The 25963-nt window shown below is 39.4% G+C and overlaps 1 protein-coding gene across 1 annotated transcript in view; it reads left to right on the top strand.

Moving 5' to 3' along the window:
* The window catches only part of LOC139696001 (lachesin-like), a 481837-nt gene that overhangs the window by 290223 nt on the left and 165651 nt on the right, over positions 1–25963 (top strand). The window contains exon 5 of the mRNA XM_071594649.1: positions 21740–21868. Coding sequence (XP_071450750.1) covers positions 21740–21868 — 129 coding nt within the window. The remainder of the gene's footprint in view (positions 1–21739; positions 21869–25963) is intronic.

The raw sequence follows: 25963 nt of genomic DNA, 5'->3' as shown, positions 1-25963 counted from the left end.
TATTAACCGCACAGTTTTATCAACAGGTAAGGATGTACGCAGAATGGATAAAAGTGAGAAAATACTCCATTAAATTAAATTGAATGAGTATAATTCGTATGCAATGACGATTAGAGATCTTGGTAGAAGGAGAAATGTGTGGAAGACCGAGGGAAAAATAGCAAAAAGACCCAAAAATAAATAGAATGGAGAAAACCTATTTAGACGCACGTAAGGGATTTGGAGGTGCAGAAGGAAGAATTCGACTGGAAGACGAATGAGTAAAGGGATCGAGATGGTTCGGTGGCTAGCGTACTGGCTTACCAGTTAGGGGTCCGGGTTCGAATCTCGGCGGTGTTGAATATTTTTCAGAGGTATCTCGATCCCTAGATGAGGTGCTTTGTGGAGGGCACTTTGAGTGGGTACGCCGTCCGTCGGATGGGACGTTAAGCTGCGGATCCCTTGGTTCCTTTCGATAAGAGCCGACGCCGGGTTTCTCTCCACCCTTCATCCTTTCCTGACAATCCCTAATGGCGAAAATGACCGTAGCGGTTGGTCGCCTCTCCTAAATACTACTACTACGAATGAGTAAATGGTTACTTAATAATTATTCATCAACATAAAAGAAATGATGAATCATCAGAATTTATTTCATTTGCTTCAGACATCTGTATGTTTTATTGCATGGTATTTATTGCAACCTGTTTGCAAAATTTTGATTAGAGTTTTTTCCTGATTTCATTCTGTACCTTCGTTCGTAATGAGCATCAATCAAAGCGTAGTGATCAAGAATAATTTAATATTTTTTTATTTTAAATAAATAATTGATTTCAATGGAGAAAATATCAATTGAGCTTTGCTGTCGAACATTCCACATTGCATGCTGAAAGTGAGAAAACCCCAGCGGTACCCCAAAAAATGAACCAGCGACGAAGCATGGGAAGCAAAATCTTGATGCGTCCGTTCGCGAACTAAATGTTTCCTGGGGTTATCGCTACTATATGACCTCATATAGTAATCTGATAGCATCTTCGCTTGTATCATAACCTATTCGTTTTAATGCAACGTGAAGAGAGTCGGAAAGAGAAAAACTCGGTCACCGAACCCCCGAAACACGAAAAATCGCTCTATCTGCTTCAGAGCGAAGGAACTCGATGGGAATTTTGCCTTTTAACGCAATTATAGACGACTCCTACAAGGAATACGTTTTCAATAAATTCCAGTTTCTTTCGCGCCAGCTGACTCTCGTTTTATCCTGCCTGCCCTCTTCCACCCTTTCACCCTTCCCCTCCCGCTCTCCCTCCAACCCCTCCCCCAAAAATGCCCCTTCCTTTTATTTGTTTGGGTCTTGCTCTCTCAACATATATTTGGTCATATTGGTTTTCCACGACGCGAAGGAGGCTCACTCTCTATCTATCTCTCTCTCATCCAGCCCTGCGCACACATACCTTCACACACAAATATATGTCTCTCCGCCGCTCTTTCTTTCTATAAATGTCTCCTCACCCGCATATTGCTAGCTTTTATTCCCTCATGTTCCGCCTGCATGTATTTTTCATACGATCCAGGCGCTTCCCCATCTGCTCGGCCTCCTTCCCGCTCCATTTCCCGGGAACTCACTCCATTCTACCCCGACGTAAAGGCTAGCACATTCTACGTCCGAATACGATACATTAATATCGATCGACTTACTCCACCGACAGTTGCCTCCTTTTCGATTTATAAAACATTGGAAATTCTTAAGATTAAAGTGAATTGAAATTCCAAAAACTATTTCCCTGAACAAGAGAACTCCTTTTAAGTGTATTCCATAGACGTTAGTAAAATACAAATGATAATATATTAGAATGATACACGCATGGAATACCTTAAAATGTTTGCTACTAGACAGCATGATGAGAGATCTATTTTTAAGAAATACTAATGCTATCACGTAGACATGGCAATGTTTTGTCGGCATACCAAAATGTATATTAAAATATAGCAAAATTATTACTGTAAGACATTATATTGATATATTAACGACGTTAGCGAAGTCATTTTCTACCCTTGCTGCTGGAAAAAAAAATTTGTCAGAAAAATGGTTGATTCTCCGAAAGGAAACGTTTGGTAAAAATATTGGTTTAAAAAATTTGGTCAATATACTTGTATTCCTGCATAGGTTTTACGTCAGTTTGCGTTACCAAAATATTTTAGGGCAAATTAGGGAATATATTTCAAATAAATTAGCAATAAAATAACTTAATGGAATGAAAATAATTATTATGGCTCTTAGGAAATTAATTGTGGTAAATATGGATATGTCAATGCTTCTCTATCCGATTATTTTTACTCCATGAGAACATTTTGCGGCTCATTATTACGTTTATTGAGCAATGCTTATGTGATACAAAAGTTTACGGTATATTTGTTTATCTTTGCCAAGTGTGATCCTAACATAGTTCCTTCTGGAAAGTAGCAGTCACTTAATTTTGTAAATGAATAAGAAAAACGTCAACTTAAATGTTTACTTATTGGAAGATGAACAATTAACAGAGCCGAAATGTAAATCTACTAGAAGAAATTAATAAAGGTATTTCAATACATTACATTAATACCTGTATGTTAAAACAAAACTTTTTTTATTTGTCTAGTTATAAAACAAAATTTTTGGGTATTTCACAAGTTACCGAAGCAATGTTTTTTGACAATTGTGTGATCTCAATTGCTTCCGGACTATTTTCTACAAATTTATTCAAAATTTTCATTTTATCGATACTTAAGCAATTGAAAATTTACTTTGATTGTATAATTTGAAAGCGTAATTAGATGATGTTTTGTTTCTTCTTTGAATATCACTTATTTTTAGTCTTAAGTTTCTTATCCATAGAAAAATATACGTATCCCACCATATTATCATCGAAATCATCGATGGAGTCATATGACTGATTTTTCCGCTTGCCTTTTCCTTGCAGTCATTATCATCCAATCGTCAAACTCCGTACTTTCTCAGCTGGTGATTTCGGCGAATCGACGACGACAATATTAAACTGATCGGTGTGAATTACGCTTGCATTAAATGTATTGCTGCCATTTGATTCTGTCAAACTATTATTATAGATCGGAATGAGCAAATGAAGCAAATAGCAATTTGATACTCTTCGGAGTATTTCTCCTGTCCATAGAAAACCCTAAAACCAGGCATGCTCTCATCTTAAGTACGGAATATTGTTAGGCTTCGTCCCTTTGCGTTCGTGGAGGAAAGAGATACAGCTCCACCGCTTTCGCCCTTTAGCGGTCTGGAAGAGATTGCAAATGAGCGCGCACTATACCCAAAATAGCGGAAGCGAATCTGTTGATTCGACTTCACTCCGAGGGTGACTGTGAGCTGGGAGTGGGTGTAGTGTCCGGACGGGGAGCGGAATGTTCCCGGGGGAGAGATATTAGGGGCTGGGGATGGGAGGGGATGAAAACGAAAAATGTGAGAAAGTGTTCGCAAGGCCATAAGATAGTGACTTATTGGAAGTGGAAAATTTATGACCTCGAATATGGATGAAGTACGGCGTAAAAATACGTGGTGGACCGAGCGTCTCTCCACAATTCGACGACAAGTACCATGGATGAAATTGAAAATAATGAACGAAAGTTATTAAAAACCAGAGTATTTAACTATCATTAAAAATTAAGTAGTTTTAAATGAGGAGCTGGAAGTTTTGATTCGAAACTTGAGTGAATATTTTCGGGAAAATTTAGCAGATTTGTACGATCAGATTAGTGTGAAAAGAAAAATTTTATATTCTATATTGATAATTACCTTTGATATATATATATATATATATATATATATATATATATATATATATATATACATATACATATATATATATATATATATATATATATATATATATATATATATATATGTATATGTATATGTATATGTATATTTATATTTATATGTATATATGTATATATACGTATTTTTTTAAGGTAATCTACCGGTTAAGGTAGGTTTTTGCATGGAGACAACTACCTAACCAACATTTTATTTCTCCTAGCAACACACAAAATCCATCATCCTACTCTATATCAGGTCCCTCTTCATCTCTGAGTACTTTCTTCCTCCTTTCATCCCGTCCAACATCCCTATCCTGTTCCTTCCCTTTCCTCGTTTGCCTAACACTCTCCCTTCATTACAGTCTTCAACATCCCGCTGCCGGTCAATACCCCCTTCAGCCACTTTTCCTGCCTCCATAGGATTGCTCCCAACAAACCCCTCCCTTCGCCCACCTTACCAAGTACTTCCTCATTTGTTTTCTTCCCTACCCTTTTCACCTTCTCCATTCATCTCCTCACCAACATTTCAAAAGCCTCCAGTCTACGTCTATCCTCCTGCTTCAATGACCACGTTTCCGCGCCGTACATAGCTACCCTCCATATCATAAGTACCCCATAAGTTTTAGCTACAAAGTTTTAGTCTTTTCTTAACATCCTTACTCGACGTCCCCGTCATCAACTCCCTCCCCCTCGTGAAAGCATCTTTGCCTAGCGCAATTCTTCTCCTTACGTCCCTACCGCGTTGGTCCAAAACACTACCGAGATACGTAAACTGGTCTGCCTGCTCTAGTTTTTGCCCTCCTATTTTAATACTAAGCTTAACCTATTTCTATCTAGAAAATCTCATAACCTTTGTTTTATTAATATTGATTCTCATCTCATACCTGTCGCACTGAATTTCCAATTCACTCAGCAATGCTTGCAACCCCTTGGCTGAATGACAAACAAAAGCTTGGTCATCAGCAAACCTAAATGATTTTACGAATTCCCCGCCAACTTTCATTCCTACCTCTAGTTCTTCCCATGCCTCTTTGATCATTTCCTCTGCATACAGGTTTAACAGCAACGGTGATCATGGGCAACTCTGTCTTACACCTCTTCCTAACACTGCCCAACCGCACTCCCCGTTCCCCACTCGCACCTGAGAGGTCTAAGACATGTACAAGTTGCGGATTAGCCTCCTTTCCCTCCAATTTGTTCCTATTTTCTGCAATATACTCATTAGTTTTTCCCAGATCACTCTATGTAACGCTTTTTCGAAATCTGCGAAACAAGCAAATACCTCCTGGTTGTGTTCAATATTCCACTCCATTAATAATCTCATTACTGCAATGGCATCCCGCGTACCTCTCCCCTTCCTAAACCCAAACTGATCAACCCCTAAGTAATCATTTGCCCTACTCTCTATCCTTTTGTTTATGATCCTGAGAACAACTTTAGCTGCGTGGAATGTCAAACTAATTGTCCTGTAGTTCTTACATGACGTAGCCTTTACTTTTTTCGGAATAGGAACTAAAACTGATCCCACGAAGTCTTCCGGCCAGATTCCTTCCTCATTAATAAATACTACGGATCAGCCCATATAGCCTCTTCCTCCCACATTTTCCTAAGCATTTTAAAAGTTCCGCGGGAATGTCATCCACCCCGCGGCCTTATTTAGTTTCATCTCCCTTAATGCCCTTTCTATCTAACGTCTAGTATGCCTGGACCTAAGCTATTTTCCTCTACGTCATGTTCCTTTTCAATGTCTAACTTTGTTGGGCTAAGCTCTTTACTATACAGTTCTTCTATATATTCTTTCCACCTCCTATGGATCTTTCCTACGTCAACTATTACCTTACCCGCCTTATCTCTAACTGTTAGCATTAGTAGCTCTTCCTTTCTTACTTCCCGATAACGATTTAACTTTGCTGTACAGCGCACCGATTTCACATTTCCTCTGCAGAATTTCCATATGCAGAATTTCCATATGGACTGCGCCTTCCATCATGCTTCTCTTTGTTTATTTATTGCCCGCCTCAATTTATTGTTTAATTCTTTGTTCATCATTTTTCCTAATTCTGTATTTATATTCTTCCATTTTGGCCGCTCATCCATCTTTGTAATCATCTCGTCCGTGATCCTTGGTTTCCTCGTCCTTTTAGCGTTAACGTTCCAATAGTATCTTTTGCGGCATTAGACAACCCTTTCTTGATCCTTTCCCACTTTTCTTCGATAGTACTTAGCTCTTTAACATTCTCCATGATTTCCTCTACCGCCTGTTTTATTCCGTCCTTTTCAACCAATTTAATGCTTCTACATTCCATTTTCTAACTCACCGCCCCTGCCTTATCTTTTTGAAACGGACTCTACATTTCATAACAACTAAATTGTGGTCTGAGTCCGCATCCGCTCCCGGGAAGCTGTGCGAATTTATCACACTGTTCCTAAAGCTTTGTCTAACCAGGATATAATCTAGCTGATACCTTTCTGAGTCACCTGGCATTTTCCATGTATACCTGCGTATTTTGTGGTGTCTAAACCAAGTGTTGGTGATGACTAACCCCCGTTTTCTGCAGAACTCAACTGCTCTTTCCCCGCGGTTATTCCTCGTGCCTAATCCGTAGTCCCCCACCTCATCACCATCTCTTCTTTCTCCTGCCGTCACATTCCAATCCCCTATCACTATCAAATGTTTCTCTGCGGGAATACACGCGATTATGTTCTCTAACTGATCGTATATCCTATCGACGTCTTCTTCCTTATGGTTGCTTGGTGCCATGCATACCACAATAATAATCAAGTTCGTCCGCTCTGCTATTAACTCTATTATTAGTATTCTATCCATTACCTGCTCTATGTTGACTACGTTTCTTCGTAACTCTTCATTTAATACTATGGCAACCCCTCGTTGGCTCTCGTCCCCGTCGCTTTATATTATTCTATACTTATCACTCAGGTAATCCCCGCTATCTTTCCATCTCACCTTGCATAGACCTAAAATATCTATATTTCCCCTTTCCATCTCACGCTTAATATTCTCCAATTTTTCTGTCCTCATCATTGTCCTGACATTCCTCTTACCTATTCTAACTAATGTGATCTTCTTCTCCTGCGTCTTCTGTCCTGCTGCTGCTGGTTTTCCCTTGCAAGGGTTTCGTGGGATTACGACCGCGGAAGCCTTGCCTCCCCCGCTGCTTGGCACGTAACACGGCTGATTGGGTGGAGCCCCGTAGTTGCCAGAACTTATATTCTCTGTAGTATCCATAATTTAAATCTTGGGAATGATAATTGAGGTGGTTTCCCGTTGCCTTCCTCAAAGGTGTTTTTAAAGTGACACCATCACTTACTGGCCGCCCCACTGGGGTCAGTCGCCATCGCGGCCGCCTCACTGAGGAATTGACGCTGCGTGGACTACCTTTCGTCTGGCTTCTAACCTTCGACCTATCTGGCATGGGTGACCCTATCAGGAGCAATTATTATTACACCCGCCAGCACTGCTCTAGGGGTTATCGGAACGCACAAGCCCTTCCACCACGTCAAGGTTTCAGTCCGGGGAATAATTGTATATATATATGTGTATATGTATATAGTTATATACACATACATTTATATATATATATATATATATATATAAATATGTATATATATGTATATAAATACACACACACATATATATATATATATATATATATATATATATATATATATATATATATATATATATATATATATATATACATATACATATATATATATTTACATACATATATTTAAACACAATTCCGTCAAACGGCGAACAAATGCTCATTTATATGGAAACAGATACAAGGAAAAGGGATAGGAACACACATAAAGGACGAACACAGGAGAGGTGGGGAAGGCGGAATCAACTAGATCACGAATGTAAAAATATTTCCTAGACCGGGAATTGAACTCCGGATCTTTCCACTTGCCGGGCGGAGGCTCTTAACTACTTGAGCTATCCAGGAAACGTAACTTACACTTAGATCTGCGATGCTTTTTGCAACCAGGTGCTCATCTCTTGGCGAAAGAATCGGGGACATTTGGTATGTAAATATATAAAAGGAAGTAGATTAGGAAATTCAAATAGAAAACCTTATCTTTCATTAACTCTATTGTATCTTAAGCACTACGTGAATTATGATAAGAAGTACTGTCATTGCAGTAAATCATGATAAGGTGTTTCCATCTTGCCCCGGTAAAGCCTCTGTGTCTATTCGTGCAAGTTGCTCTCACAATTGTGCTCAAATATCGACTATCAAAGCAGGGGAGTAATTATTTCGATATAATTAGTCAATGCCCTTCCGTTCGAACACACCCCACGGATCTTAATATGCAAGCGCCACGGCACCACGCTCTCGAAGTACGCGACTACAGTTTGCCCGTGGTGGTAGGCGGGTAGGGGCGTTGGCGGCGAAGATGTCGCTTCGAGCCGCCGTGTTGTTGAAGGGATGAGAGGCGTGGGAAGTGGGACCGGGAAGAGAGTGTGTGCGCCGTGGTGGTAAGTTTTTTCCGCGCCGGTGAAACAAGGAAAGTTTTTGAAAAGTTTTGAAAGTGACGGCATGGAAACAGGATGAAGCAGGATTTTGTAAAATATTATAGCGGGCGAGGATCGAAAAATCGCTTTGGGGGTCGGAGGAAGAGGGTGCGCTGATAGATCCCGCTGGGGTGGTAGGAGTGAGTGATGTTGGTAATTTGTTTGAAGGGGAGGAGGAGAGTTGGAGAGGGAGGGGGCGGTCGCGGTGGAACAGGTAGAAACCGACGTTTTGGGGGAGGAGCAGGGGAAGGGTGTTGACGAGGGGTCTTGGCGGGGAGGGGGAGGTCCTCCCTTCGAGAGAGAGAGGGGGCTGTGGGAGTGAAGGCAATTCAATGGAGCTCCACACTCAGTCGAGCAACGCCGTTGCCTGCCTCTTCATCCACATATTTGGCCGCTCTTCATCGTTATGTGCCCGTAATGATGGACTCCCGTAAAAGACGGAAACGAGTCTAAGAAGAGCGAATCGGACGATTTCTCTTTCAGTGTCCCCTAAGGTGAAACAGTATTGTGAAGAAAATAATGCAAGATTGAACGGAAGTACATAACAAAGGAGGGAGGTGAGAATGGGTCGCATCGTGCAACCAACAACGTTGGTGGTGCGGAGTTACGAGCAATGTCGTAATGAAGATGGCAGTTGAGAGGATTAAGTACAAAGCTGCCCGAATTGATCTTGCCATTGATAACTATTCAGCATTTATGCACTATCAAGTTTTTAATTTTTCCAACGGTATGATGTTTCATCTTTACCACAGCCCATTGTAACATGGTTAAATCGGAATCGATCGTATATTTGAACCCTCACCATTTGTTCATCACAGGATATTATTTATTATACTTTGTCTCCATTATAATTGGACGTGTGTCGCTAAAACTCAAGTCTTGGTTTAGTTGAACTTCAGTAATAATTATCGTAGTTTCCCTATCTATTCAGCCGTGTTTTCCCAAAATATACTCTTACGTGGTCAATCAGTACTTTTTGAATAATATTAACATTCAAAAGTCTACATTTCGGGGTGATTCGTCCGTTTCTCTCCACATTATCTTCGAAGTCTCATTAACTTTCCGCAAGCAAAATTTTCATCGCCACTTGCGGATTTTGCTTCACTGTGCGAATCAAATGATGCATTGGCTGGAATTTAAAACCGTGGTTTCGAGGTGAGCTGAGTTTCGGGGAAGTGGGCGGGGGATGGGGGAGGTTAGATTTGTGGGGAGGGGGGTCTCTCGCCAATCTTTCAAAGCGTGCGGGGGGTGGCAATGAGGTGCGCTTTGTGGAGGAGACGGCGCGGTCGGGGGAAGGGAAGACGCCCCTCTGCATGAATAATGCATACTACCAGTCCCGCGGAAACGCCCCCTTTGTTGATGCGTCAATCTCTGTCTGACTGAGTTTCCTGCGATAACGGTTGGATATAAATAGTTCGACGATTTAATCGGGAGAGGGTGGACCTGCCAGGGGGGTGGGTGGGTTTTCTAGTGTTCGCGTGCCCCCGTGGGCCGCCGTGCCTGATCCTCCTCTTGTCGACTCGAGGCACGCGGCAGATTGATAACCTCGGCGTTCCAAGGGGGGAGGACCCCTCACTCTATCCCCATGGCTACGAGGAGTGACGTTCCGTGGTTCGAGTAATATCATCCCCGGTCGATTGCATTAATAATGTTACGAAGCCTAGTTCTGGTTACAGTAACGCCATACAGGGAAAACTAATTTACTACCCTCGCTCCCCCTCATGAAGATAAAATTATTCCTGGTGTCATTAATCAGTTATTGTTTCCTGGACCGTACATCACGGAAGATAAAATTCTTCAGTGGCAACATCTATAAGATGGGTATGTCAAGGAAAGCAACTTAACCAGCACTTATAGAGTTATTTCCGGCACTTCTTTTACCGGAAGATTCTGGCCACAAAGCGGTCTGTTCTTCTTCCCAGTGCCTTGGGAACTGTCAAATACGCTCTTAGATCTTCTTATATTGACTGATCATTCTACTTTATTTTTCTCAGTGTCTACTTTTATTTATGACAGTGTTTATGCAAATGGAAGCATCTTATGAATAAGTAACGTTTTTTAATATGAAGCCGCAAGTTTGTTAAATGTTAATCGTATCGCATAGAATAACCCTATGATATTAGTTTTACTTTGAAAGTGTAACGGAAAAATATTTCTCATTACACACCAATTATTAAAATATATTTTATTTAGAAAGTGATTTTTTTATTCTGAAGGTCATGAGAGTGTTAGGAAAGTTATACCGTTAATTCAGAGCCTATATATAGGGTACGTAGCTGAAAAAAAGCAGAACACGGAAATTTGAAAGTAGGGATTAATGAATGGAATTAGGCTACCATGATCGGTCGCTATCACGCATTAACCACAACGTCTACACGAGAGAAAGTAATTAAATCGTAAGATATACTTGAAGAAGTCATTTAATTTGAGAAAATATCAATATATTGCGCCTTACAGACGTCGTTTCAGGCGAGGTGTACAGAGAAGCGGACCTGAATGAGACGCGTTTTGCCAGTAAGGAGTGAAATGAAGATGTGTCTCCCGAGGGAATGATTTACTAAATAGATTGGAAAATGTATCCTACTATGATAAATATTGTTTTGCATACAATAGACAACATTAGCCCGGAATTAAAGTAGTTCTTGTAACATCGCAGTATACTTTAAGCGTGCTTCTCCCGTGACATCCAGGCATGAGCAAAGGCATTGGCAGGAAATGAAAGAATGGAAACATTTGTAAGGTGATGAATATCCGCAAGAATGGTAAAAAATAAGGAAAAAAGTTTCAGCCGAAGTTGAGGAAGAAAGAAACTTTAGGGCAGAAAAAGGACGCGTTTTGAGAAGCGTTGGCCAGACCCGGCTGAGGTATGTGGATAAAAAGATGAGAAATGTAAGCGAGAGGAGGAGTGTGGTGGGGCGACTTAGACGGGGAGTTAATCGAAACAAGTGGAGAGATGCGGCCGATCCAATCTTAATCGTAGCACTGATGCTCACCGATGATGATGGCGAGTGGCGGCGAATGTATGATTCTTCGCTCTCTAATCAAATACAATACTCCTCATTTCCGGCAAATGCAATTAATTTTTCTAACAATGCCAAAAAAAACCAAGACATTTTTTTAACACTCCTATTCAGATCCATTTGATACAATTAAGTATCCGGCGCACTACCAAGTACGTCATTGGCCCTTCGGAGATAATAGCACCTAATATGGCGAATAGATGGCCAAGCTCACACAAACGATCTAAATATGCATTACTACTCCATCCCACAGATTCCGTGCGTTGTTATTCTTGCAACGATTTGCAAAAGTAGCTACTGATAAACAAAAGTGTGCTAATCGCACTTAAAAGCCACTGGATGAGACTAAGTTGAAGAGACCATTTTAAAGAGAGAGATGAATAGAAGATGATTATAGGCCAAATTTTAAGTAACATGAAAATATATACCTATAATTTTCATAGAAAAATATTTCGTTCCTTATGCAGAGATAATTGTGAGCTACAATGATTTAACAGTTAAATAGCAATTTACAACAAGTTACACAGGATTAATAGTTTTTTTATTCATATAGTGCATGCGTAAAAATATGCCAAAAAACTTTATAATGTGTAAGTTTCTTTCCGTTTTGAAAGCAGCTTAGTCGGATAGCGGTATACAAGGGTTCTCAATGAAAAATGTTGATGTTTCGCTCCCGTATCACCAAATCTGGGTTTAATGAGTGGTTTAATATGAATAGAACCCTAAAATATTAGTTCTGGGTGACAATGTTCAACAAAAGTTCAAATTTCCGCGAAGAAATCTTCGCCGCTTGAAGATGGGCCAGCTTTAGAGTTTGAGGATGATAATTGTCAATTGATTCATATGCGAGTAAAGCCATGTTTAAGGTCGTGCGTTTGGAAAACGGATGGATATAAAAAATTGGTAGGTACTATATAGATGGGAACTTTAACGACGGCACATACAACATATCATGTGACTGGCGTCGTCCAATTGGCAACACTCTGTCGAAGTGTTTGAAATTCCATTGCCTACACTGATGATCATCCCGGTAGATTTCGTTTTCTTCTGTCTTTGAAGTATCTCTTTTCTGGGTTCTGATTTATCCGCTCTATTTTGCTATCGGCACGCCTTTGAATATGGCTGAAAATATATTTCTGCGTGATTCGCTATAGTTTCTAAGCATCTTTAAATGAAAATATAGTAGGCTCTTAAATCTGAGCATGTTAATGAGAAATTACTTCGGTGCATCGGAGAAAGGTTGAGATATTATAAATCAATAAGTTGCCATCAGTTCTTGTAACAGTTCGTGATTACGCTCCTGTCTGCATGGTGTAATTCCAAAGAAACTGCGGGAGATGCCGCAACAGTAACTTTTAACGGCGTCATCCGCTAATGTGAATTTCAATGCAACAGTTTCAGAGTGTAAAAATCATTCGCCAATGCAACAGTTTCAGAGTATAAAAATTTCAGAATTTAAGAGGACGCCTCGATAACTTAACTGGCTAAAGCACTCGACCGGACATTTAGGGATCTGGGTTCGAATCCCAGTCAAGGCGAATGATTTTTACACTCTGAAACTGTTCCATTGCGGGGCGTAAGGTAAATTTAATGCATGAAATTTGTTTGACTGCCTTTAAGCTCTCAAGAAAATTCAATAGCGAAGTATATAGGATAGTATCCTGGGATGATATTTCCGCTTTGCTTATAGTAATATATTCCATTGCATTTAGCCTAAGTGATGAGGCAATTATAAACTACTTTTCTGTACGAATATCAATCAGTATTTGATCTCATAAGTAACTTTTTCTTTTGCTTCCTTTCTCTCGTTTTGTTTCATTTACTGCAGTAGAGATATCAATTGAAACGAAGACATCAATAAAAAGGAAAGCCTAGCATGATTCGATTTTATTCTCAGAGGTCATCGCCTGGCACTTGCACCATGATTGATTACTTAAATTAATTTTCAATGCGCGCCATTCTTGCCGCAAGAGATGTCAGGAAATCCTTTAATTCTATCCAACTTACATCTCGAGAAAGGATCGCCCCTTTCTTATAAACCCCTCTACCAAACTGCGGTAACGAAAAAATGAATCATCGACCGATCTCTCTTATCTCGAGACCTATAAGGCCACTTTCCGGAAGTGCTTCCTGACAAGTAAGCCATTATATTATAGGGACCTTAAAAGAAATAGTTCGATAAGGAGGGATATATCGGCTTTCACGTGCAGAAGAGATGGTTCATAGGGGGAGAGGGCCGTGAGAGTTTTTTGGGAAGGGTGCCTATAAGGCTGGAAGGGGAGAAGGGAAAGAAGGTGGGGGGAGAGGAGGTCCTTTTGATCGGCGAAGAAAAAAATAAGCTCCCTCCCGCGATATCTTCTTTGGGATTCTGAGATGGGCACTGAAAAGGCAAAGGAGGAGGGTTCGGTTCTTAAGGCGGAGACCTGGAGGAGGGGGTCGCGTGTTCCCGGAAAGGGCGGAAGGGGATGAGAAGGTTGTAGTGGGGTGAGGAGGGTGGAGTGGGACGAAGGGACGCGGCGGGTGAAAGGCTCCCCCAAACGATCAGAATTTGCATTATTACCCTTAGACTCCGGATTCTCGCAGGAGGACCAATTCTCGTCCCCGATCCCCCCCCCCCCCTCGGTGCGAACCCTTATCACCTCAGCCTTTTCCGTTCGCTTCCTCCTTCACGCGCCTCACTCGTTCCCCCGCACCCCCCGCCGATGCATCCTCCTCCCTTTCTTCCTCTCCCTTCGAGTGGCCACCCTCCCGAAGGACGCGCTGTCGCCACCCCAGGGCAGCAGAGCCTTCCCTCCACCCTTCGTGTCCCCACCTTTCGACTCCCATCACTCCAAGCACCTAAACCCTTTCCTTTTTCTCGTCTTCTCATTCGGTTATCAAGTAATAACATGCTCACTCCCCATCCCGCGACCCTGGGGCCGGAGATGAAGCTCTCAACGACGGAGATAATTGAGGAAACTTTATTTTTAAACTATCGGGGATTGCTTTAAGGATGAATATTTTAGATTATTTTTTAACAGAATACTTCTACCTTTGTCTACATTGTTGTTTGAAACAATTGGAATTAGAGGTTGCTGCTGAAGAATGCCAGACCGAAGGGTTAGATCGCAGCGACTCGATTGCTCTTCGCTCCACCCAAGAGGCAATCAAAGGCACTTCACGTCTCCCATCCCCGATCCGCCTTTGCATCCTCGTAACGCTTTTCATTTTCCTCTCTCTCCAACTTTCCTCTCATCCTGTCGGATCAAAGGTTCTAATTTTATGAGGCCTCATAAATAAAAGAGCACCTCAAAATTTTGAGGGAGGCTTGTTTAAAGCTATAGACCAAAATCTTACAAAAGAATTATGAAACGATAGGTGTTAACGAGTGGTTTAAATTTATTATTTGATTTGATATTGTAACGAGACTGGTACGAAAACATTGACGTCGGGATTAACGTCGTTTTTTGACAGCTGAATACGCACGTCAAACTCACCGTTGAATAATATAAGGATTTAGTGCGCCGCATATTTTATTCACCTTGCCAGACCACGACGGCGAAACGTGAAGTATCCGTATATTCAATTAACAATGACCGTCAAACCGGCCATTTATTTTGAAATGTGGAGGGGGATGGAAAGAGCTGAGAAATTTTCAGGGGGAGCCATGCCTCATCGAATCTTGGCATCGAGTCAGCTGATTCCGAAAAATCGCTGAAACATCTAGAATTTTTTAATTTTACTTGAAACTACACCGGTATTCTAGCTAAAACTGGCGAATGAAGTGCAATGCTGAGACTTATGAGTTTATTCATTTATTCCTTCAATTATGCTATTTTTGAAGAAAAATCGTACCTTAGGTTTGATGCTTGAGTTTAGACTTCTCTCCTGCACGCTATTCCTTAAAGAAGCGAAACTGCAGTTAATTTTATGCAAAAATAAATTTCACTTGGTGCTATTTGTTTTGTTGAAATGCAAAACCATTCATGTTTTCGCTATCGTATACTCCAATATTCTTTAATAAAAGCGTATATTTTGTCCAATTCTAGCATCAACGTTTATCCTCTTAATCCCATTTAAACTATTTTCTACCTTCCTAGCAGTATTTATGGGAGGCGAGCGACAGCTAAGGTAATTTGCGCCATTAGATATGGAAAGGATGAAAGGTGGAGAGAAACCCGGCGTCGGTATTAGCATACTCTTCATGAAAGGCGCCAAAGGGTCCGCAGCTTAACGTTCCATCCGACGGACGGCTTACTCACTACAAGTGCTCTCCACAAAGCACCTCAAGTAGGGATCATGATACCTTTGAAAAATATCTGCCGCCGCCGGTAATCGAAGCTGGCCCCTCTGGGTAGGAATCCAGTACGTTAACCACCGCACCATCCCGATCCCCTTTATTTTTTTCGTCTAGTTCATAGTTTTTGATGATCCATTTGCGCACTTATTTATCTAATCGTAGGGGTAAAAACAGCGCTTCTTAAACTCATCTCTTCAATAACCACTTCTCAAATTCCAACAGATAACAGATGTATTCTAACAATTTCAAATGTCACCAGTGCTTCGAAACATATATTTCCGGAAGGGAAAAGTATATGTACCTTATTTAAGTAATATGGTTACTTTGGTCTGCGTGACTGGCTATTAATGCAATTAATATTTTATAATATTGCCTGAATCTTTTATCGTCATGATGTGTGCTTTTAGTTATGAGGTAATATTACATCAAGAAGGGAGTTATCCGATCTCTTGACACAGTAATGAAGTCACGAACGTATAATTCCAGCAAATTGTTTGAAAAACAATTCAAATGTAGAAGGTTAATAATTTAAAAAATTATTGTTTTGCTGTTACCTAAAACTTTTTCTAATAATATATGAGTACGGTCAAGTCTTCGTGGGTTTTTCTCTTCGCCAGTACGTCAGCTATACTTGGTCAGGGGAAAGTGGAAAATCCGCCAATAATTCACCGCTATCATCTGCTGGGAAAACACCAAATCGTATATATACGAGCAAATATCCATCTGTATTCAGAGTCTGGGACTGCGTCGCCATGAGTGAATTAATATGCTAAATAATGTGTAAAAACAAATTATGTTTATTTTTATTTTATAATATTTCTTAACTTCATGATGAGCCCTACCAAACACCTTGCGTTTGTGGGCATAACACCTTTAAACAAACACTGGTTTCAAAGTGATCAGTTAAATATAATTCAAAAGAGAAATTTATTAAGGGATTAACTTTTTGATGTTTTTAACACGTTGAAATTGAAATTCCAAATTTAAAACACTTTTATTTTGATTAACTCAACGGCCAAACTGGATAGCAAACCGAATGCGTTGATCGGCATAAAATTTACCTAACATTTGCTATGTAATGAATTTTCATTCTTTATTTTTTATGGAATTAGGGCTTTGTTTAAGAATTAAATTATTTATACTTATGCATTAAATTATAAAATTCTGAATATTTATAAGTTACCTGTTTAGTTCTTAGGAAGATGTGGCAAGTTCGCATTTTAAATTCTTTAACTTATGAAATAATTTTATTGTGTTTCAGAGGCTAAGAATAGATAACATTTATCTTTGACTTTGAAAATTATAAAAAAACAGCCACTCTTATCTTTACTGAACTTTATGTTGCAGAAACCGTATTTCATCCTTCATAAATTTTTACCAGCCTATTGTATTCATGAAAATGAACCGATTTCGATTGAATTTTTGCATGAAATTGGCGTTAAAACTTAAAGACATTTTTCGCATTGTCCTTGCCATAACCAAACACCCCATATAAAATCGGTAAAAAAATAGTCTTAAAAGCTTGGTATTAGTAAATGATATCAGTGCGAGAAATTATAAAACATATTTATCGGTGATAACTTTTTTTTATTAACTTAGTTTTTCTCTTTCACTCTCAATTTTACATTTAAAAAATATTATGTCTGTCTATACATCTGATACGTATTTAAGGCGAGAATATTTTTCTAAACCGAAATTTCAGATCACAAAATATTCTTTGTTTGAAGGAAGATCCTTTCCTTCTTGTTTCTACTCCCTGCATTTACCGCAGAAAAACATCTAGATGTTCTAGCATTCCACTGCTCTCGTCCTCATGATGACAAATCACTCTTCTCTCAATGAATTGATCGTCCTCCTCATTTCCCCTAAATCTTCCTTCGTCCAGGTGGGCGTTCACACATTTATCTATTCCGGACTCCAAACCTATTGCCTCATTATATTTCCCCGCAAGACCAATTCGGTTCTTACGGACCGGAAGCATAAATCTTCAGGCCATCCATATAATATAAATGGTTGATCTTTTTCCTACGTTTCTTGGGAATGCCGAATATGTATGTACCTATCCCCTTCGACGTCACAGCTTGATCGATATCGGGAGTAAAAAATACAGACTGGGAAGGTGCCCAAAGCTATCGGCTTTACAAATACTACATTACCATCTCCATTGAAACTCTCCGCTTGCTACTACTAGTACATTTGCCGATACATATTTTAGTAGGTGCATGGTGCAGGATATCGTTCCTCTCTGGGTCTTTGTAAACTCTATCAAGACGATGAAAAAGTTTTTTAGGTGTGTCGAATTTCCGTTATTCTACACATAGAATATCAATAAAGTAGTTTTATATTTTAGCCGTTTTAACCCGTGCAACTTTCAAAATTTATTTACTTGTAGATTTGATGGCTTTTCCTATGTAACTCCTCTCTTCGTGTTTTTTTTTCAGTTTCGAACTTAAATCGAAGAAATAAGTTCTCAAGCATGAAGGAAGCGCCCACATCTAAATTATTATATAAACAAGCCGCCGCAAGGGCGTGTGTCGTGGAGTTTATGGTCACCACCCGTAAAAGGGAACAAAACCTCACTTAAGCGCCTTGTGTTAATTTAGGGTGCAGTAGGGTTGAATCCTTTGGCAGTAGGACTGACTACGTTTCTTCCTTAGGAATGGGATCTCTCCCATAGAGATATATTATGATCAGTGTTTTGAATTTACTAATTCCACTGGAAGCTATTAAAAGCGTCTATTTCTGGAGACGTCTTATTCATATCTATTGGAAACATCAACACTAAAATACCTCGTACCATACCAAGTAATGGTGTCTGGTGGAGTGCATTAAGGGTACCATATATGCATGGAGAAATATTAGTTTATTTAAACGTAACAACTATAATTAAGAATTTCAGGCTTCCCTTCGTGGAATTTTTTGATGTCCATATTGAAAGAATTTGTTATTTGCCACGGACAACTTCTACTTAAATCTATAGTAAATTACAAACTATTTTAATATGGACATTTCCTTATGCACACAAGCACTAATATGCGTGAACAAACATTTGAGTATAGATATCATGCAATGATTGGCGTGTTTCGCTTAATCATTTAAATGGTCTTTAAGTCAATATTTCGGGCCCTTGTGTTCATTTTTCAAGATTGTTATTCGTGCGAGGGAAAAGCGAATACATGAATATCTCAGTGTACAGTTTTATATTCTGGCAGTTTCAAAAGTTGGCTGACCGCTTTGGGGTGACCATTGGGTGATACTCTCACGTTAAAAATATGAATGAGGAAGGAACAGGAGATACCCCAATTATGTATCTCAGAAAATGGTGATGTAGAATTTTTTTTCCCAGTAACTATGTGACTCAGCCTCTGTGTGCTGCGCCATTCACCAGGAAAGGCAAGGCTTTCATGGTCGTCACCACAGGAAATACTTACAAAGCCAAATAAGCATATTTGCCCTCTCTCCACCTCTCGCTTTATATTTGCTAATTTTCCTGCCCTTAACACCACCTAAAATGCCAAGTAAATATTTAAACTATTTCAATACTGTTTATGGGTTTTTCTCGTATTCTTTGTTGCTGCTTTTTATTTCGCCGTGCAATGATTTCATGAGATGTCGATCACAGATGCATTTTCTTGCCCACGGCTTGGCATGACACACGGCCCATGGTCTGAATCCCGTAGTTTCCAGTACAAATTGTCATTAGAGTGCCAATGCTGGCAGACTTTGCATTAATAGCTAAGGTAGTTTCCCCATGCCGTTGTTAATAGTTTTTTTAACGTGACACCATCACAGAACGTCCGACCCCAGTTGGTCGGACGTTCTGTGATACTCACTGAGGATCAGATACTGCGCGGACTACCTTTCTTCTGGTTTCTAACCTTCGGCCTAAAAATATAATTTGGCAATCATAATTCCAAGAAACTGCGGGAGATGCGGCGAAGGTAACTTTTAACAGAGTCATCCGCTATATGGCATTTCAATTCAACAGTTTCAGAATTTAAAATCAATTGCCTTGCCCGGGATACGAACTCGGATCCATCGATGTCCGACCGACCGTATTAAGATGCAAAATATCACGTCATCATCAGAAAGATTTTCATCGTATTCGATTGCCTTCCAAAACGAAATTTTATTTCCTTCCTAATTTTAGCTAGCGAAGGGGGGATCTTGACTGATTAAAGCTAATTCCATGTTTGTTAATTTTTTTGAAATATGTCAGACAGTTCAATTTAGACCCCACATACCATAGACTCCTTGCTGTCTTGCTCCATGGCGACCCACGCATAAGTTCCCTCCCGAGACGCTTTTTCCCTCAGCGGATATCCTTACAAGGCGTTTTATTTCTTTTATTTTTTTGTCATGTTCTTTCTGTCTCACCGAACTTTACGGAAGCCTCCGTTCGAGTGAGGCTGATTTTAAATTGCTTCACGAATGTTAATAGATTCCAATGGACTTGGAGTATCCCAATGCCCTTTACCAATTGTTTTTTTACCGTCTTGAGCCCTTAAAGTACTTCTAAAAGCATTCTCGTACCACTTGTGTAGCAGTATTCTCTGTGATTAGGGTGTTTTTTGTGGACCTAGGTACTACAAACCATTCTACTCCAGCTAACCGCAACTAAAATAGCATAAAATATCCCAAAATTCCCTTCTAATTATTCCGATAGATCATTTTTTAGCTCTTAATCCTTTCTACCTCCTCTTAATTCCATCCAAAATGCTCATTAAAATCCTACATCCTTTTCCTCCGTCCACCTCACATTCCCAGCATTCTCCCCTCTGTTAATCATCTCATTGCCTCTCACTACGTCCTGTTCACCTGCTCCGGCGTCTTTGAATTTCTCCCAGCAGTTGTCTGTATATGCTAACATGCCCAGAATTTCATCCATTGTTTCCTTTACAGTTTATTTATTTTTCCATTCTTCACCATGTCACCATCTCAAAGTTTTCCAATCTACGCTTAATTTTCCCTTCACCCATTTATCCCTCTTTTTAACGTAAATAAATTCTTCGTTGCATGCCCCTCACTCTTAGCTCACTTTCTTTGAAAACAATTCCTAATTAGGTGAGGTTTATACAGGTTATAGCTATTTCCCTCATGTGTAATATTTACCTTGGTCTCTTAGTTATTGAGGGCTTAGTTACCTGCGCTCTCTTCTGATTTATTCTAGTCCCATATCTGTGGCACTAAATTTCTAATTTGCTAATCAATTTGTCCTTGGGTTACTAGTACTTTATCATCCACATATCACACTGATTTAATATTCACCCATGTATATTTACATCTCTTTCCTGCAATTTTCATGTCTTTCTAATCATGTTTTTCTTCATATATACTGAAAAGACCCGCTGGAAATGATCCGTGTCCGTTTATGGTATTTCTCCTGTCTACAGATGCTGACCTCGAATTGTTCCAAATGAACACTCGACAAGTCTAGAACATTTTCAGGATCCGGTTATTTCTCGATCCCTCCGGTCAACTCCCATCACTCAATACTGGTCAACCCACAAAGCATGCAAATCCAACCTGGTTGGAATCTATTCCCCTATTCCACGCGTGACCTAATTTATGCTTTGGCATCACGCGTCCTCTAATACCAAAAGCGATCTTCTCCTACCCTTATTATCATCCCTTTGGCACTCCTGACATGATCAATCATTTAAACCACGCGATTTTTACATTTTTAACCGCAACTTGTACCTAACGTGGCTTAGTCATCCTACCATTAATAATTATACTCTTTTAATGTGGCAGCAGTTGTCGCATGTGCACTCTAAACCTCAAGCAATTAGCGATCACAGAAAAAGATTGATGTGTTGATATCATAAATGACAAAATATTTGCAACTTCAGAGAAGTCATTTTTTTATTAAAAAATAAATAAATATTTTATATTAGCATGTAGTTCATACAAAGTGGCAGTTTTATAGGTCAATCAAATTCACCTGCAATGAATATCCCGCGACACCCTGGCAGATTTTGAGCGGCACAACATTTGGTTTCATCAAATGCCCCAATTATTTCTAAGGTACGAGTTGAAGCGGATTTTCGTTCCGTCATTTGACACGTACAATGTTGCTCACCGTATCTCCGTCTCACTTTACAGTGAACGTGTTCGACGGCGAGCAGCTGAACCTGACGAGGATCAGCCGCACGGAGATGGGGGCGTACCTGTGCATCGCCACCAACGGAGTCCCCCCGTCCGTCTCCAAGAGAATCATTGTCGACGTGGAGTGTGAGTATTCAATTCCGAACCTCCGCCGCGATCTCCCTCGCGTGCCGACGGCCCTGGAGCCTCCTGACGTTGGGAACGATGACGGAAATGACCTATTATCCTTAAGGGTTTATGTTCAACGGATTTTTGATTGGCGTCTTTAATTTTCGTGAGGATAAAATGAAATTAGAATTTTAATTTCCGCACAAAATGTGAGTGGAGTCACGTTACATGTGTTAACCCTCTTGTCTCGTGGTCAAACCTGGTTTCATATTAAGATTTGGGTTTTGAGTCTGCTACTAGTTTTTATTCTGGGATAACGTTGTTATTCATATGTTTGAAATCGATTTATAACTAAAATTTAATCACCGCCCTTGAAATAAAATAAAAAATGGAGCCAGTGTTTATAACATGAACCAACCAATAAGTTAATCGGTAAAAAGTCGTAGAATATCCGAGATAAATGCAAAATATTATCAAAGAAATAAATTATCATTTGCAAATTCCATACCTCATGACATATTTTCTGTCGTTAACGTCATTTCCCAAAAGTGTTTCTTTTAGAACCTATAAAGAGTATTAATAAATTATCTAGACTCAAAAAAGAAATTTGAAGATTGGTTGAATCAAGCTAATCAAACGACAGAACATTTTGTAGAGGTCGCAATCATTGAACAATTAAAATTAATAAATTACCATTCAAATATATTTTTAATATTAGAAAAAAATATCATTTATTATCTGCAACATTTTGCCCTCTCCTGCATATTTCTATTAAGTAGGTAACCTACTTGCAGTGTATCTATTAATATGCCCTTCCTTTTGTTATGAACATTAGGGTGAGATGATTTGTTACATAAATGGAAATAATTATTAATTTTTAGAATTTAAAAACCCGATCCAAAAGTAAGTGATATACGAGTATATGACACATTCGTGCATGAATATCATGTACTACATAAAACTTAAACCTATCCATATGTTCATCAACGGGCCTCCCGGAAAAGTTGTCTTATAAATTTTAGAACAGTGGTTAACGCTTACCTTGTAGCCGTTTCTGTTTTAATTTCACGAATGGAAACAGAAAAAACCATGATTTGGTAAAAAACGGAAACATAAGTGGTTCAACACCACAATGGAAATATCCCCGTGGAATGGTGGTGGCTAACCATTTCCCACGTTTCCCTTGTACATAATAGAAATATCTTAAGCCACAGCGCACATAATGAACCGTGGAGGTCCCGCTCCCTCCTAATGTAGTCAATACACGCCTCGAAACAAGCGGACGAACGCCCTCAGCGAAGCGCTCAAGTACCTACTCGGCACTCAGGAGAACAAACAAGAGGAGAGCTGGGAGTTTTTGTCTAAACACCGCTTCATAAACTGCTGGCGATCGAACTTTTGTCGGAAAACCGCAATGCTTCCTTTATGTTTTTTTTTCGGCGTTTGAAACTCCGGTGCATCCGAAACACTCCACCTCTGTTCTCTCCCGCTGTTTGCCAGGCGGTAATTGGTCCGGAATCATCATAACCCATTAAAGTAGGCACTTGAGTTTGGAGGCTCCGAGTCCCCATTTTCGAAAATGTTTTTGTGCCAGAACGTTTTTATTACCGATTTACATATATTACCGAGAGTTTAGCCATTTCTCGCGTCACGATTTTCCTTTCATACGGTCTTGCGATTTTCCTCGGCCAGTCCCCTCTCCTGCATTATTGACCTGGACGACGACCACACGGTCCATCCTCCCATCGGTGCTTCTATCTCCCCTCTCCCTCTCCCTACGGGGCTGCCTTCTTCAAACTTAGCCGTTCTTTTCCATTCAACCCATGCCCACGTCGTATTAGTTATTTCTTACTAATCACGGCGGTCATTTTATTTTCGAATTTCATTTTCTTTCTGATCTTCACGCTAAGCAATCTATTAAAAGGCGTCCTCACCGGAATTCGACTCCTACTGCTCCCAATTCTTGTTCTCATGTATTACATGTTGCTTAATTTTATACTTTGCGTAGGACGTTGCCTTATTTATTTATATATTTATCGAATTAATTGGGCGAGGTTGAGACTTATAGTTCCTTCTTCCACCTAACCCTTACATTACAGGAGACATACAACCAAGCCCTTGATGGAGGACAACCCACGTAGGCGGGAATTGAACCAGCGACCTTCTTATTTTGAATGTATCTTTCTGTCCTTTGTTTTGTATTTCTATGCCAAAGAGTCCAGAGGGTTATCTTTCCGTAATTTAATTTTACCTGACTGCTTCACTTGAAAGAGTAACACAATCTTCATCAATTCAACGAGGTATTTGTATTCAATCATATGCTCTACCCACCCATACTCCATCTATAGGTCTTGCACTGTACCGCCTGTAATACATTTTTATTTTATTTTCCCATATTGTTTGAGTTACTCCACATTTGATGTTTTTCAATTAAATTTCTTATCATGTAGGACACATCTTGCTCGTCCTCTGAAGCGTGTATTGTTGCGTGGACATTCGAAAATGACATTCTTTGGGTGCGATGCCGTTTTCTTTTTTAACATATGCATATAATGGCTTCTGTTTTATAATTTATTAGCTGATAGATATTTTTTACTTCACATTTCACGGGGGAAAAAACAAAATTTTCTCAATCTAATCAATCCAATCTCTTTTGTGTTTTGCCACCAATACAGGTCATTTTTGCGATAGTTTTTAGAGTTGAGCAAAAATCTGGGCTCCAAATCACACTAATTCTACAACTCATGAATGTAAAAATGAATATAGGGGACACTGGGCAGAAGTAACGTCTTCTTTGCAAGACCGAAACAGCTAGTATTGGACCACATGAGGTTCGATTCACTATGAGGAAAATAGGGATTTTAACGAAGTATTTTGGCGAAAATACCATGCAATAGTCAGGCCTATTTGGGAGAAAATATTGGTGCCCTTCTTTTTGCATTCTGCCTTCACGATTCGGGCGCTTACCTCTCAAAGTCCCATGTCCATCACATCTTTTACGGTTTATAAATGGCACGTATTATCTATGGTTGTCCAAATACACAGGTCATAAAATATTCTTAGGTATACCAACTTTTATGCTCCATGGCAGTTAAATTTAGTTTTTGTTACAAGATGGGATACAAAGATGAGGGTAAGGTAATTATTACACTCTGTTTAAAGGTAATACGCAATTTATGTATGCCTTGATCAATTACTTACGGTTATATAAACAATTGAAATTAAGCTATTTTTGTAACAATTCTACTTTATGTTTCTTTATTCGTTAAAGGGATATATATTATTCAAAAGTGTATTGTTTTGCCTAGTCTGAGAGTGGGGTGACTGGCGCACATCCGATACCTTTGAATGCAAGTGCTAGTTTGTAAGGAGCTGCATTAATTTGGAAGTAATATGTATCTCAATCCGATTGAGGCAAATGAACACATTGGACACTTTTGTCGTAAGGTTTTTCCAACGTAATCTTAGATCAAGCATCTGTCTTTAAATTGCGACTATTAAAGTGTCTGACTTTTGGCTGCTATTTCGCAAAAATAAATTATAAAATGTGCTGTAAAAATGAGTTTTTTTATAAAGTTCGGGTAAAGTTGACCCATTTACTCGGAAAAATCAAATGCGAACGAGTTTCCTATGTAGTTAATACTTTGCTATTGGTAACATTTTGATTGCTTAAAAGATATCTTAAGTTACTAAGAAAATGAGAAAAGTGCATTTCGATACATGTAACACCTGTTCTGAAGTTTCTTTGGCAGTAGTAACGTAATAACTGCCGTATTTAGGCCCCGTTGACTGTTCGCTTGGCTCAACTTAGCTTAACGCTTAGCTTAGCTTAGCTTAGCTTAACGCACGGAAAGATCACATCATATTTGATGACTTTCAAAATTATGTAATTTGTGTGTCAAATAAATTGGCTATAGAAAGTAAAACATTCGGATTAATTCAATGTATTGATTTTTTTAATCAATAATATAAACATTTCTTTTAAAAAAAAGGAATCCATTTTATATTTACAATTTCAATAATTTTAAGAAAATGTCTTACTTTGAAAAAATGATAAATATATGAAACCATTAAATTGTATCCCGGAGTAGAACCATGGTATTTACAAAATTT

Source organism: Hetaerina americana, unplaced genomic scaffold, assembly GCF_022747635.1.
Source record: "Hetaerina americana unplaced genomic scaffold, ioHetAmer1.1.p SCAF_1, whole genome shotgun sequence".
Taxonomy (NCBI): Eukaryota; Metazoa; Arthropoda; class Insecta; order Odonata; family Calopterygidae; genus Hetaerina; species Hetaerina americana.
This window is presented reverse-complemented; position numbering and strand designations above follow the sequence as displayed.